This window comes from Phoenix dactylifera, unplaced genomic scaffold (genome assembly GCF_009389715.1).
Source record: "Phoenix dactylifera cultivar Barhee BC4 unplaced genomic scaffold, palm_55x_up_171113_PBpolish2nd_filt_p 000274F, whole genome shotgun sequence".
Taxonomy (NCBI): Eukaryota; Viridiplantae; Streptophyta; class Magnoliopsida; order Arecales; family Arecaceae; genus Phoenix; species Phoenix dactylifera.
In genome coordinates, this window is record NW_024067759.1 from 720,942 (window position 1) to 736,107 (window position 15,166).

The following is a 15,166-nucleotide window of genomic DNA, read 5'->3' on the forward strand; positions in this document are numbered from 1 at the left end:
ATACATTAATATGTTATGTTAAATAATTTAATATTATATTATATTATGAAAAATTAATTTATACTAATAATTATAATATTTTATACCTTTATTATTGTATTATACTATAAATATTATATTATATTACATTACATCATAATACATTAATATGTTATTTTAAATAATTTAATATTATGTTATATTACGGAAAATTAATTTATACCAATAATTATAATATTTTATACCTTTATTATTGTATTATACTACAAAAATAATACATTATATCATAATACGTTATATTATAATACATTAATTATGGGAAATTAATTTTTACTAATAATTATAATATTTTATACCTTTATTATTGTATTATACTATAAATATTATATTATATTACATTACATCATAGTACATTAATATGTTATTTTAAATAATTTAATATTATGTTATATTATGAAAAAATAATTTATACTAATAATTATACTATTTTATACATTTATTATTGTATTATACTATAAATATAATATTATAATACGTTATATCATAATACATTAATATGTTATGTTAAATAATTTAATATTATATTATATTATGAAAAATTAATTTATACTAATAATTATAATATTTTATATCTTTATTATTGTATTATACTATAAATATTATATTATATTACATTACATTATAATACATTAATATGTTATTTTAAATAATTTAATATTATGTTATATTATGAAAAATTAATTTATATCAATAATTATAATATTTTATACCTTTATTATTGTATTATACTATAAATATAATATCATAATACGTTATATCATAATACATTAATTATGAGAAATTAATTTTTACTAATAATTATAATATTTTATACCTTTATCATTGTATTATACTATAAATATTATATTATATTACATTACATCATAGTACATTAATATGTTATTTTAAATAATTTAATATTATGTTATATTTATACAAATAATTATAATATTTTATACCTTTATTATTGTATTATACTATAAATATAATATTTATTACATTATATCATAATACATTAATATGTTATGTTAAATAATTTAATATTATATTATATTATCAAAAATTAATTTACTCTAATAATTATATTACTATTATGCTATATTATAATAATATTATTTTATATTACAAATAATATTATACTATATCGTATATTTATATATTAATATATGTTATATTTTATTATACTGTTGTATAATACTATGCAATGTCCTTTATGGTAATTTTGTCATACAAAAGTATTTTCTCAGTTTGTTTACCAAACATATGTTAAAGTACTACAGCATTTTACAAATGTAGTTACCAAACAGCAAACAGTTTTTTATAACAGCTCTACTTCCAACAGCTGTACTTCCAACAGCTCTACTGCCCATGGCTCCCCCAAACAGGGCCTTACTCTATTTTAGAAAGGAGATAAAGGGAAGGAGAGAGGGCCTCACAGCTCTCTTTTTCTTCTTTCCTTATTTTCTCTCTCCTCTCTCTAGTTCTTCTCTCTCTTGCTTTCTCTCTGTTTATCACTCTTTTCTCTCTACTCGTTCTCTCTTATGTTATATTATTGTGTTGGTGTGGATGTATGGAGATTCTTATTAGGCTGTAAAGCTTACACCATCTCTTCTATTTTTTTCAGAGTTGCAAGTCGCTTAATACTTGGCTAGGGTTGGAATCATGGATAAAAGGATAAATAGATAGATCGTTACTGATATTGGTTGGATGATTAAATTTTGTAATTGTACCAATTTTATTGTTCTTTATGAATTGAGATCATTATTATTTAATGATATTAAGGTTGTAATAATTTTCAGGTCTAGTATTCTCTCTAGGGCCCTGTCCTAGAAAGTATACGACCTTGTCTTATGGCTGGACCTGGGTGTTGGGTTTGAGGTACAAAAGTTGGTGACAAGCAGAAGAGTGAGTAGATTTGCATTGCGAATGGTTGTTTGATCTTCTCAACAAAATATGTAATAAAAAAATCAAAAGTCAACGCAGAGACTTGGTCGGTTGCGCATCAATATATATGTTCTTAGGTTTTTCTACGGCACTTCCAAAGGCATATTAGTCTTTTTAACCTCTATAAATTCCTAACCGAATATATATCTTCTTAGTCTTTTCTACAGTACTTTAAAGGGCTTTTTAGTCCTTCTAACTTTTATAAATTCCTAACCCTATGTGTGTGTGTGTATTTAGGCTCCGTTTAGGGGAACTGTTGGCAATAGAGCCTTTGGAAGTAGAGTTTTTATAAAAAATTGTTTGCTGTTTGGTAACTATATTTCTAAATTGCTATGCCACTTTAACATATGTTTAGTAAACAAACTATGAAAGTACTTTTTGGTATGACAAAATGACTATAAAGGATATTGCATAGTATTATACAATATAGTATGATAAATTATAATATGTATTAATACATAAATATATGATATAGTATAATATTACTGTAATATAATATAATATTGTTATAATATTGTATACTATAGTATAATAATTTAATATAATATTAAATTATTTAACATAACATATCAATGTATTATGATATAATATAATATAATATTATATTTATAGTATAATACAATAATAAAGGAATAAAATATTATAATATTAGTGTAAATTAATTTTCTATAATATAACAAATTTTCTAGCTAGGTGATAAACTAGTTAAACAATTATTAAAGGGACATTTTATGTAATTGTTATATTTTATCATAAGTATTTTGATCAAAAAAACAGCTTTTCGACTGGACCTAAAAGTGCTTTTCCAAAAAACTTCAAAATGGAGCTTCTTCCAAAGAGATGTTTTTATCTTTCTGGAAAGATAAAACATCTTTCTGAAATTTTTACCAAATTTTTTAGCTAGGTGATAAATTGGTTAAACATTTATTAAAATGACATTTTATGTAATTGTTATATTTTATCATGAGTATTTTGATTAAAAAAACAGCTTTTCTACTGGGCCTAAAAATACTTTTCCGAAAAACTTCAAAATAGAGTTTCTTTCAAAAAATTATTTTTAGATTTTTGGAAAAGCTAAAACATCTTTCCGAAATTTTTACCAAACACCCCTATTTTATCTAAAAATGTTTTTGGAGGATCAGAAGGTACTTTTTGGTTTTCTAAAAGTTCTCCCAATTAAGTCTTAGACTTCTCTCCAGCACTTCAAAGGGCTTTTTAGTCCTTTTAACCTATATAAATTCCTAGCCATCCGAGCTAACTTGGACCGTTTTCATTTGACCATCAGTAGCTGGTCATGGGCGTGCCTAGTGTGGTAAATTTATTGAATTTCAGGATATTTTGTAATTTTAAAAGATAGCTGGCGCGGTAAATTTTTTGAGCCTCGAGGGCGTTCTGGAAGTCGCTTCTTCCCCTAGCCCCGCTGCCTTGCAGGGGGTAGACCAGATGCCTTGCGGTGGGCAGTGGGCGGCGCTGTTAATGGCGGAAGCTGCTTCTCCCCACTAGCCCTGATGCCATATGGTGAGTGGCGGCGGCAACGGCGCCAGAAAGAGAGAGGAAGAGGAAGCTTCTCGGGAGGGAGAGCTATCTGGAGCCACACCATCCCAGCCACCATCAGGGCCGGCAGAATTGCCTCATCCTACCACCGCTCTTCTCCGGCACCCCCACCGCAGCCACCCCATCATGGTCATCATGGTGGCCGCGGCGGCTATGCTCATCTTCCTTGGCCACACCACTACTGCGCTAGTCCTGTATCGCCGCATCGCCCGTGATGGCGCCGGCTCCACAGTCCCCATCGATCTCAAGCCCCTGCCCCTCCTGTTCGTCTCCGTTTTCTGCGGCGTCCTCCTCGCCAACCAAAAACGAGCTTGTCTTTAAGGGGAGTGCGAGAGAACAAGTTCTCCCTCACTGCCTCCATTTACGCCGCTTGCTCCAACATCGTTCCCGAGGCCGTCCTCACCCTCAACACCACCTCCAACTTGCTCTCGCCCGCCTCCTCTACCACCTCCACTCCCTCCTCCCCTCTCCCTAACGCCGCCATTGCTTCCGCCCACCGCCTACATTTCCGGGGAAGAAAGGATTTTAGTAAAAAGATAAGATAAAATAGAAGTGGCAACTGGCTCCTAACTATCCTTTCTTCAATGGTAAATCCAACAGTATGGTGTGAACTGGTCTTCATACTGCTCATTCACTTGAAATGCGGTCAAGTTAACATAAATTCAACCATGTATTCCTCCTATACATCAATTTTTATTTCTCAAGAAAATCCAACTGCGTATCTTTTCTTGAGAGTTCAGTTCCATATTTCATTCATTTCCCTGTTCCACATCCTGGTATCTAGTTCCTCCAATTAACATGAGGATATAATAGTATGGCAAATATTTAATACCTGTGTTTCAGAAAACAAATCCGGTATAAAGATTAATTATGAGGACCCGTGCGGGTATGTATTTAGTTCCACATCGATTATTTGCTGGGTAGATCTTGGATACTTATATAGAATCAAAGAATCCAAATAATATTTTTTGGCTAGCCATTTTGGATAAGGTCTTTAATTGCTACAAATTGTATCAGAACGGATCTAGACCATAACCTATGTGGACTAGGAAACACTACAACACAGATTTATTAGGACTGACCATGAGCCGATCGTGATATTTGTGATTAGATTTGAATGGATTTGAACCTTTAGTCTGACGAGAACGTCAACGCTTGAACGAGCAGAGTATATGCAGATCCGTGCAGGCGTGTGTTTAGCTCCATATCAGTTATTTACTGGATAGATCTTAGGTATTTATACAGCATCAAGGAATCCAAATAATACCTTCTCACTAGCTATTTTGGCTGAGATCTTGAGTTGTTACATCAATAAGTAGGGCAAAAGACAAAACATTAGATTGAAGAATTTGAACCTTCTAAATGTATACAAATCCTGCGGATAAGTCTAACATCAATCAAACATCCCATGGATTGCGAAGACTCATGCACACATTTGTTTTAATTTTGGCCATCTCAGCAAAAATAATAAACAATTTTGGTTGAACCATTGCTTATTAATTTTTCCTAATATAATTAGATGTGCTTGTGAATTCGAGCTATGTTTTAGTTGGGTAAAATAATATAAATAAAAAATAACCGTCATTATTAAATATTTTTTAAAATATATGATAATAATTTTGAAAAACTACAATAATAATTATTATTTTAAACTTTGATAAATTCTAAAGCATTGAGGGATTGACTTTGGCGCATACCGATCTGCCCTTTGCCCTTTTTTTTCCTTAAAATAAAAAAGATGGTCTAAGAGTAAAATTTTGATAGATTGATGGTGCCTTGGTTGCAAGAAAATCCACGGACGAGGAGATAAGAAATAGAATTTTTGGAAGGAACTTTTTCCCCAAAATAATTAATTATAAATTTTCAAATTATTAGTATTTTGATAAAACAAGTAATAAAATTATTTGTAAAAATAAATTTTTAAGGCAATTTTGGACTGGTACGCATAGGATAAACGTTTCCTTGGAAGCCTTCGGCCACGTCTGCACCTTTTGCACTGAGCTTAGGCCTTAGGGTTTTAGGGAGGTGTAGTATAATCCTCCATTGGAAATTCTGGAGATTAGGGTTTGCTTTTCTAAAGGGGTCTCTCCTGTCGAGCACTTTGAGTAGAAATTCCGGGCATGGAGCGGCTGAAATCTCTGATTCCGAACGACCTCAAGCGGATGATCGGCGAGAGCACGACGGAAAACCTCACGAGCACTTGCTCTTCCCTTCTTGAATTCTTCCGCCCTTTGCCTCAATTTCAGCATGTAATTCCCGGTTTCTTGATTTTTTTTTATACGTAATATATTCTGAGATTTCTTTGATGCCTTGATCCTTCCATTCGTGAAATTTTAGGTTATTAAGGAGCTAACTGACCCGGAAATGGCACTGTGTCGGAAAAGCAAGGCTGCAGCTCTGGATTCGAAACAGAAAGGAAACGAGTGCTTCTCGAAAGGGGATTATGTGAAAGCTTTAAGCTATTATTCTCAGGTATTAGGATGCTGCTTATCATTTTTGTTTCTATCTATTTTCAAGAACTGGCAGTTTTCTTTTCTCCGAGCGTTTTTTTCTTTGCGAGTTGAAGACTAAAATATTTTTTTTCAAAAAAAAAGTCATTTCTTTTTTTTGTATGATTTATTGCCCCTTGAATACGTGATTGGTTTTCATCGATTTTTATTTTTTTATTTTCTTTAAGATTCATAAATAGTTGCTGCAGATACTAAAAAGATAGACTTCTGCCTCTTGCCCTTCGTCTTCTTCTTGTTTTTTTTTGGGCAAACATTTATCCATATGTGCTGCTCTCTTTTAACAGGCATTACGGTATGCACCATTGAATTATGATGATATAGATGTGAACTTGGCAGCAACACTCTATGTTAACCGTGCATCCTCCATGCATGTGAGTTTTTCTATTGGAATTGTTGTTCAAGTGAATAGTAATTATCTTTATATGAGTTGATTGAGATCATTTCCTTCCTTCAGAACTTTGTTTAAGAGTTTGGGCAAAGAAGAAACTTTTTGAATGCCACTCTTTCCTGATCATTGAAAAGATAACTGACAAGAATTCACACTCACCTATATAATTTTGTACAAATAATAAGTAAAACATGCTGTGCAGTTTTTAATCTGAGGCAGATGGTTTAGAAAGTCCTGGGCTTCGCATTGTGTTCCATATATTGTCATAGGATACTTTTTGTAATGTATTATTCATTATTGCTGTGAACTTACCAAGTATAGTTGAGGGTTTAAAAGCCATGTACGCCCTAAGTGAAAACTAGCTGGTATGATGCTTATTATGGTATGGTTCTATACCGCCACATGGTTCAATCAGCACAACTGGTACACTATGTTGATACAAGTGGTGCATGCAAACTGATTGTGCCATACTTGAATCTGTGCAGGAAACTTTGTAGAATTGTGCTCTGAAAATTGATGGAAGTTGCTATATGAAGTGTTACCTAGACACTGACACAGTGCCAAGTGTCCAGGTGTCTCCAAGTGTTTGACACAACCTTCAAAAATCTCAACATGGAAGTCACTTCCATACAATACAATTTACAAAAAAGGAAAATATCTTAAAATATGTTGAAGACGACGGCTTCATTTATTCTATGACAACATTAAGGAAGAAAAGGTGTGACACTGCACTAGGTGGTATATGAGTTTTGGACATGTTAGATGATATTGTTTAAGGGAATACAGTTGAGAATACAAGCTTCATCAGTTGCAATAAGGTGTTTTTCGACAGAACTCCACAAAAGAGTGCCAAGTGTCCACACTCGTACTTGGCATAAGCATGAAACTCCATCTTTAGATTGTGATGGAGTACTGCACTTTGTTTTGTTTTGTCTAAGTGTCTCAAAGTTTGAGCACTATAGAAGTCCCGATAATTAAGTTTCTAGGTAACTTGTGAACCGTAACAATGTCTAGGTAAACCTGGGAATATTTTGATGAACCATTTTTCTTGAATTAATAAACCAAGCTGAATGCTCTATAATTTAATATATGATGGTATAAATTTCTCAAGATGTTTTTTGATATCACCAGATGTAACCATTGTATATTTTATTAACAATCATTAAAATATTTCTGAATCATCAGCAAAAGTTATATTCGATATCATAACCTTCTGTTTTATTTGCTTATCTCCCAGAAATTGGGCCTTTTGGAAGAGTGCATACATGACTGTAACAGAGCTATTGCACTTTCTCCTGGTTATGTTAAGGTAAGCAATGGAATTTACTTCTTTAAATTTAACTTTTGAGTCTCTTGTTTATGCAACTAATTGCGAGCATATGAAGTGTATAGAAGATTCTTAGTGACAAATGAAAGAAATATTAAACCAAGAAATGCGTTAAGGGAAAAATACATGAGCAGACAAGATTCTTAATTGGTTTCTCTTGCAACTTCTTAGATTATATTTGATGAAGAAGATTAGTAGATCAGCAGAGGAAAATCTCACCACCATGTCTGATTATGAAATTAGTTGTACTGAGCGGTGGCTAGGGCTATTTCATTTAATTGTATTACGAGGTTACTGTGTGCTTATGCAATGAATGGAGACCACACTATTTGCTAGGAGTTGACCTTGTTTTTAGAATATGTTGCATCCTCTTATATCTAATAGATCATTAAAATGCCATGAGCTTTTCAAGAGTCACTATGAAATATACATGTCAATATACAGAGCTACACAAATCCACAGACACATACAAATACATGTACATGTACGAAGGTATCACGATTCTTCTAACTGTTATAATTTTCACTGCTTAATCGTGTATCCATTAATGGTTCCTTTTGTTAATATATGTAATTTAGTATGATACTTTTTCACTTTTCTTGGTACTTGTTAATCTTCAATTGCATTTTTTAATTTATTATTTCTTTTAATTGTAGGCATGGTATAGGAGAGGAAAGGCAAATGCTTCATTAAAATGCTATGAAGTTGCGATACCTGATTTAGAAGTTGCCTTTAGCATGGAAGACACTTTGCCTAGGAAGAACCATATAAAAGAAGAGCTAAAGATGGTACTAAGCAAATTAAATAGCACAAAAGGGGCAAGCATCTCAACTAATAATAACAAAAATGAGAAATTGGCTGCTTCAGGTTTGTTTTTTCAACACAATTGAACCTTTAGTTTCTTTTTATCTTTATTTTGCTTGAAAATGTTGATGACCAACCACTTAAATTGTGTGAAATTTGTAGTGTTTGTAATTTTTCTTCATGGCTTATCCATAAGCACTTTATGTGTCCCTTGTTACTGATTTTGCACCCGACGTACTGCAAACTTAGTAGGGGCTAAAGTGCGAGAATAGAGGGCATTTGCTCCTGTATATGCATTTATGGATATCACCCAACGAATAGGTTGCTGAACTAGGGGTGTGTATTGTAGTTGCATAGTTATTGTAGACTATGTGAGGATTGAATGGTTAATTTGTGTCAGATTTGGTTAGATCTCATGCAAATTACGATTTTCAGCCCTTGCACAACTAATATAGCAAAATAACCTCCTAAAGAGCTCTCAGAATTAAGAAAAAAAGAAATATTCAGCATCCATGTTCCAAGCCTGACTTCAGATCAGTTGAAACAGCAGTGCACTAATATGTGTTAGCACAACCAGCTGTAGATCTAATGCGAAATGTGAACATAATTAATAACATCAATCGATTGAAAGATAATTGAAGTATTTTACGACAGAGTGTTGAGATTAGAAAACTAAGGGAGAGATTAAGCAGAATAAGTAAAGGATAGGATAGGAGATGATTCAGAATCAGAAAAAGGAGAAGAATAAAAGATTTAAGAAGATAGAAGAGGGAGAGGGAAAGAAGCCTGTAGTTCATTATTCCACTCAAAATAATTCACATAGATGCCCATAGATCACCATCCAAGCGCCACCCATAAAGGCCTTGTTAATGTACTAATCAATCTTCTTTCCCACCTCGACCTGGACTAACCAAGAAATAAATCTCACAAAAATCAGCGAGTAATACCCCTCCAGCTAGCCAACTTTTCCATAATTCTTTTAGAACTCCTAAACTAGGAAAATAAACAATTGACTGATCTTGGTATTACTGGTCTGTCTGGCCACCTAATTAGTCCACTTTAATAACTTTGTATTCTTATTTCTTTTGTTGGATGCTGAATATGGTAAAAGTCCTACTTAAAAGAAAACTATGCTAGCTTCTATTGCGTGCTGCATGATTTAGTTATTTGGACGTCCATCACATCTCAATATAATTCTACATCATTTGAAAACTAAATCTGGACCAAATTGCATGATTGTAGGCTCAAAATCCTGACCCATAAGAGCCCTTTTGGTTGGTCTTAGCTGCACCTGATACATGTAAATACAATCTGTATGTGAAAGATTAGGGTGCGGTCCCTTGACCACACTGCATTCCCTACATAGCCATTATATGTCATCATGCTGCATGTGAGCCGAAAATTTGGTTCACTTAGCACTTGTAGATGCATGTACAATAGGATTAGCATCACGATGCTGCCTCTGATGCCTCCTTATCGTTGTGGGATCGCATATTTAGCCCTTTTAAGCTTTGTGTGACTTCATATACAGCCCACTCTGATGCAGGTCCATGTGAATGAAACAGGTTCAATTAGACAGTTAGGTTAGATATTGGTTTTAGGTGAGGTGGATACATGTATTAATTATGGTATAGTCATTGCTGTCAAGAATCCTAAAAAAATATTGCTGTTGTTATTGTGTTTGATAGATTTTATTTATTTAATATATTTTAGAAATACTCACCATATATGCACTTGCATACGTGGCTCACATACAGATATTCAGTATCTAGCCCCTTGACTGCCCTTATACTGCCTCCATTTTTTAAAACATTGATGATGCATTTGGATGTCCATTACGAGATTTGTATTTTTCGATTTTAGATGTACATATGTTCTTCGAAATCCTGGAATTTTTTAACCAAAAAAAAGAAGAAGTCCTGGAATTGGAAATTTCTACTCAGTCCCATGTTTTCCCCATCCTTTCAACTTATATCTGCTTATGACTTTCTCCTTTTAAACAACCAAACAGCTCAAATATCTGAACTTTCAATTTAAATAATATGAATATAAAAAGGGAAAAATTATGGCTTTAATATTCTTAAACCTATGATTAGGTAACCTTGCAATCGCTGTGACATGGCAGAATTAGCAGTAACATGATGTCAGAGTCTGAATACTTTTAGTTGCATTGATAGTGTCAAGCAGCAAAAAGGAGGCTTTCTAAGCTGTGATGTTGATGGCCAAGATTCGGTTAAAAGGAAAATTGCAACAACAGTGAAATATAAAGCAAAATTGTTCGTGTGTTAGGTAAGGAGGTTACATATTGCAAATCCTGCTGGGCCAAGTTGTCATGTAATACAATGGTGATGGCCAAAGACAAATATATTTACAAGAAATGTGACGTTGGCAAGGGGAACTTGCAATTTAAGATAGATTATAAGATTGTCATCATTGAGTATGCATCATTACTGCTAGGAGAGTTGGAAGACTGATGGATGCCATGCTTCCAAGTGAGGTATGTAAGCATCGAGAGGTGGAGCCAGAATTTTCTCTTTAGGGGGTAGTATTGACATTATGAATAAACACTAGTACAATGATAAACCATTTCTTGTCAAAAGAATAAAAATATATGTTTGATTTGAATTTGTGCTTGACATTATCAAAAGCAGCTATAAAAATTAAAATGATGCATTGCTAGTTATATTTCTAATAACTAATATACTATTACTTTTAGTATAAAATTATCAATGGCTTTTTTATTTGGAGCAAGCTGCAAAATTTTAGATTTCCCATGTTATGGAAGACAACTAAAAATAATTCAAGAGCTTAAAAGAATAGCCATAGAGAAGAGTATGACCATTATCAATAACAAAAATTTATTAGCTAAAGATAAAATATTGAGTGATTTAAGGACATGAATTTACAAACATTGTTGTGAAAAATAGTAATAATTTGAAGTTCTTTTTGGAACCGGCCAGAACTGGTCGGAACCGGTCTCGAACCGATTGGAATCGGCCAGAACTAGTAGGAACCGGTGCAAACTGGCCGGTTCGCACCGAGTCGAACTGGTTCTGAATTGATCCCCCTCTCTCTCCTTTTGGTTTTAAAACAAAGCTGGAAAGGCCCAAGAAGTTTATCCGGCTTTGCTAACATTTTCTTTCAACACCCCTTCCCCTCGGGCCAAAAACGTGTCGATTCAACATGATTCAAGGAGGATCCAACTCAAAATAAGGTATGCTTTCTCTTTTCTACCTCATTTTTTGTGAGACACGGGGCTGAAGTCGGCAGCCCTCGCCGACTTCAGCCCCGATTCATTTGGGGAAGGAGCCGGAACAGAGGATCGCGTGGGCGATCCTCTCCGGCTCCTCCGGAAGGGCAAACAAGGCAAGGGCGCCGCGAGAGTCCCGCGGCGCCCCTCCTAGTCCATCCACGGCCGATTCACGGCCGTGGATCTCGCTTGACCGCCGCGATTTTCGCGGCGGAGAACGGTTGCGATGGGGCTATAAAGCCCCATCTACTTCTTCCCTAGGGCACCACCGAACCCCCTCCTCTTCTCCTTCTCCTCTCCCTCTCCTCCCTCTGTTCTTACCTCCCAAGCGGCCGGCGTGCCGCCCGATCAACCACCACCACCATCCGAGCCTCCCCTGTTTCGAGACCTCCTTCCTCTTCGGAAAGCACCGCCGCCGCCGCCGCCGCTTGACACCGGATCGAGCTTCCCTTGGCTGAGACCCACCACCTCCGTCGACCGCCGGTGAGCATCCCTCCTCCTTGCCTTCGTTCCCATGCCAAATAACATGATGCTTTCTTTCCCTGTTTCGGCCCCAAACCGAGATCTTCCCGGTTGCTCCTTCACACCGGTCGCCGCAGCGGCCGCCGGCCACCACTGCGGTCGGCTGGCCGTCGACCGGGCGTCAGCCTCCGGCCACCTAGGCCGGCCACCCCGCCGGCCCTCCCTCTCTCCTCCGTCTCTCCTTCTCCCCCTATTCGTGGGGGGGGGTTTGGGGAAGGAGGAGGCCCATCACGGGCCAAACTGGGCCGTTGGGCCCAGTCCCCTGCAGGCCGAACTTGGGCCCAGTCCCCTGCAGGCCCAACTTCGGCCCAGTCCCCTGCAGGCCCAACTTCGGCCCAGTCCAGTCCGGTTGGGCCCAGTGGGGCAGTATCCTTGTGGGCCCAACTTGGGCCCAGTTCAGACCCAAGCCCGGAACCCGAACCCGGATCCGAAACCCGGAACCCGAAACCCGAACCCATTGGGCCGTGCCCAATATGGGCCTATCGGGCCATGCCCATTATGGGCTAACTATGGGCCCTGTTGGGCCGTGTCCAATAATATTATTTTTGAATTTTTTTTGCTTAATTCTAACATTAACAAAGAATTAATTAAACTTTAACAGGTGAACCTGATCCGTCTACCTGAAGTAGGAATCAAGCGAGAAGAGGTAAGTGACTTAATACTTCAAGTGTGATTTTCAAATAAATATATTAAATTCTGAAATATGTTTTGTATTTAGTAAAATGGGTCTGGCATTTCATTTGAAAATTTTGCTCTGAAATCCGTAAACTATGACTGAAAAATTTATGAAATCTATTTTTTTATATATATATATTCTCAGCATGGCTATGATCTGTTCTGTTCTGCTCTGGCCCCGCCAATGGGGATTATACGTTGGACCTGTCGACTTGTATTCTGTGAGGAACCGGTTTCGACACCGCGCCACCGGTGATTAGAATAGTGGTTTCTGGACACCGTTTCCACCGGTGACTAATAATAGTGGTTTTTGGCACTCTGTGCAACCCATGCCGCTGGGTTACGTGGCCGTAGCCTATCATGTTGAGATTATGATATCAGAGTTTTATAAAAACAAAAATGATATTATTTGTGATTTGTTTCAAACATTATCCTGTATTTTGATCTGATATGCTCTGACCCCACTCTGGGGTATTTTGTTGCTTACTGGGCTAGTGTAGCTCATTACTCTGTATTCTCCATTTTTCAGATCCAGAGGCTTGATCGCACGGGATTGGGGAGTGCGTTAGAGATTTCGATGATTCTTCAGTTATTGGCATTTTAGTTAGTTTAGTTTGGATATTTGAATTATGTTGGCATATGTTATTTTGGAATTTTGTAAGACTGCTTTTGAATGATTTTAAGTATTTTGTCAATTTTAAGCATCTGCTATTAATCCTTAAATAAAGTCTTGAACATCTGTATTTGCTTTGATGTAATCCGATGCCTTGCACGCCTGCGCGGCCCGCCGTGCGGGCGTGCGGCGTCTGCCGCGCCTCGGGCTCGGGGCGTGACAGATTTGGTGGTATCAGAGCTCAGGTTTAAGATCACTAGGGATTGTAACTGAAACAATTATATTGAGCCTAAGCTTTAGGATTCGTAGGATCCGTCAGAAAGGTTGAGAGATGGGTAGGAACCAGAATAAGGGGATAATGTTTATTTATTTTATTAACTATTTCGTATTATTCTGTTTGGATGATTTTATAATATCTATATATTTTTACTGAATCAGAATGCCGCCTCGTCGTGTCCGTAGCCTGAATCGGATGGTCAGGGGCCCTCGGGGAAGAGCCCCTACTAACCAAGCGGGCGAGGCACCGCATAACTCAGGGACCCAGGGTCAATCAACTCCAGAAGCTGCCGCCGGAAATCAAACTCGGGTGCTCGAACTGATCGAGGAGGTCGTCGGGTTAGTACGCCAACAGAGGCAACAACCTCAGCAACCAGTCCAGCAGGATGTTGCTCCTCCTGAGCAAAGAAGGAGTATAGCAGAATTCAAGAGAATGGCACCTTCGGCTTTTAAAGGCACCACTAGTCCTCAAGAGGCCGAAACCTGGATAAATGAAATGGAGAAAGCCTTCAGGGCAATGGAGTGCACCGATGAAGAGAAGGTCAGATTTGCCACCTATATGCTTCAGGACCGAGCTCATCATTGGTGGATGTCTGTGGAGCGCACATTGGCACCCGAGCATGAGGCGCTTACCTGGCAGAGATTCCGCACAGCATTCTACTCCAAGTATTTTCCCTCCAGTCGCCTGAGGGAGCTAGAGAGGGAATTTCTCAATCTGAATCAAGGAACTATGACTGTGGATGAGTATGAGGCAGAGTTTGACAGGCTATCTCGGTTTGCTCCCACCCTCGTCATGGATGCAGAGTCTCGGATGAGGAGATTTGAAGAAGGATTGAAGCCTCACTTACGTCGGAGTTTGGCCGCAATAAACTCCACAAACTATGATGATCTGGTAGACAGGGCTAAGAATCTGGAAATTGTCTGGAAAGAAACCTATGATGCCAAAGATAAGAAACAAAAGAAGAGAAGCAGAGATTATGATGCTCGCAGTGGACAGAATTCTAGCAAAACTGCAAAATCACATAACCAATCTTGGCAATCAGGGAAGCAAGGATCTGATGGAAAGACTATTCAGCAAGAGAAGCAGAAGTGTGATGCATGTGGTGGTATGCATAAGACTGAACACTGTAGACGATTATCTGGTGCCTGTTTTAGATGCGGCCAGCAGGGTCATAAAGTAGCTGAGTGTCCTCAACAGGACCTTCGATCAGTTCAGAGGCCTCAAACTTCAAGAAACCAGCAAGTGCAAGCTTCTCCTGCTCCGGCTCAGTCAGCTCAGCCTTCT

General features: G+C 36.9%; 1 protein-coding gene across 4 annotated transcripts in view; it reads left to right on the forward strand.

Moving 5' to 3' along the window:
• Positions 1-5,485: 5,485 nt before the first annotated feature.
• The window catches only part of LOC103724370 (SET and MYND domain-containing protein 4), a 60,065-nt gene continuing 50,384 nt past the window's right edge, over positions 5,486-15,166 (forward strand). For all 4 annotated transcript variants that reach the window (XR_005507759.1, XM_026800521.2, XM_026800520.2 and 1 more), the window contains exons 1-5: positions 5,486-5,765; positions 5,854-5,988; positions 6,311-6,397; positions 7,652-7,723; positions 8,398-8,608. Coding sequence is in view for 3 of the 4 variants with exons in the window: in XM_026800521.2 (XP_026656322.1) it covers positions 5,637-5,765; positions 5,854-5,988; positions 6,311-6,397; positions 7,652-7,723; positions 8,398-8,608 (634 nt within the window). In the remaining variant the exon portion in view is untranslated. The remainder of the gene's footprint in view (positions 5,766-5,853; positions 5,989-6,310; positions 6,398-7,651; positions 7,724-8,397; positions 8,609-15,166) is intronic.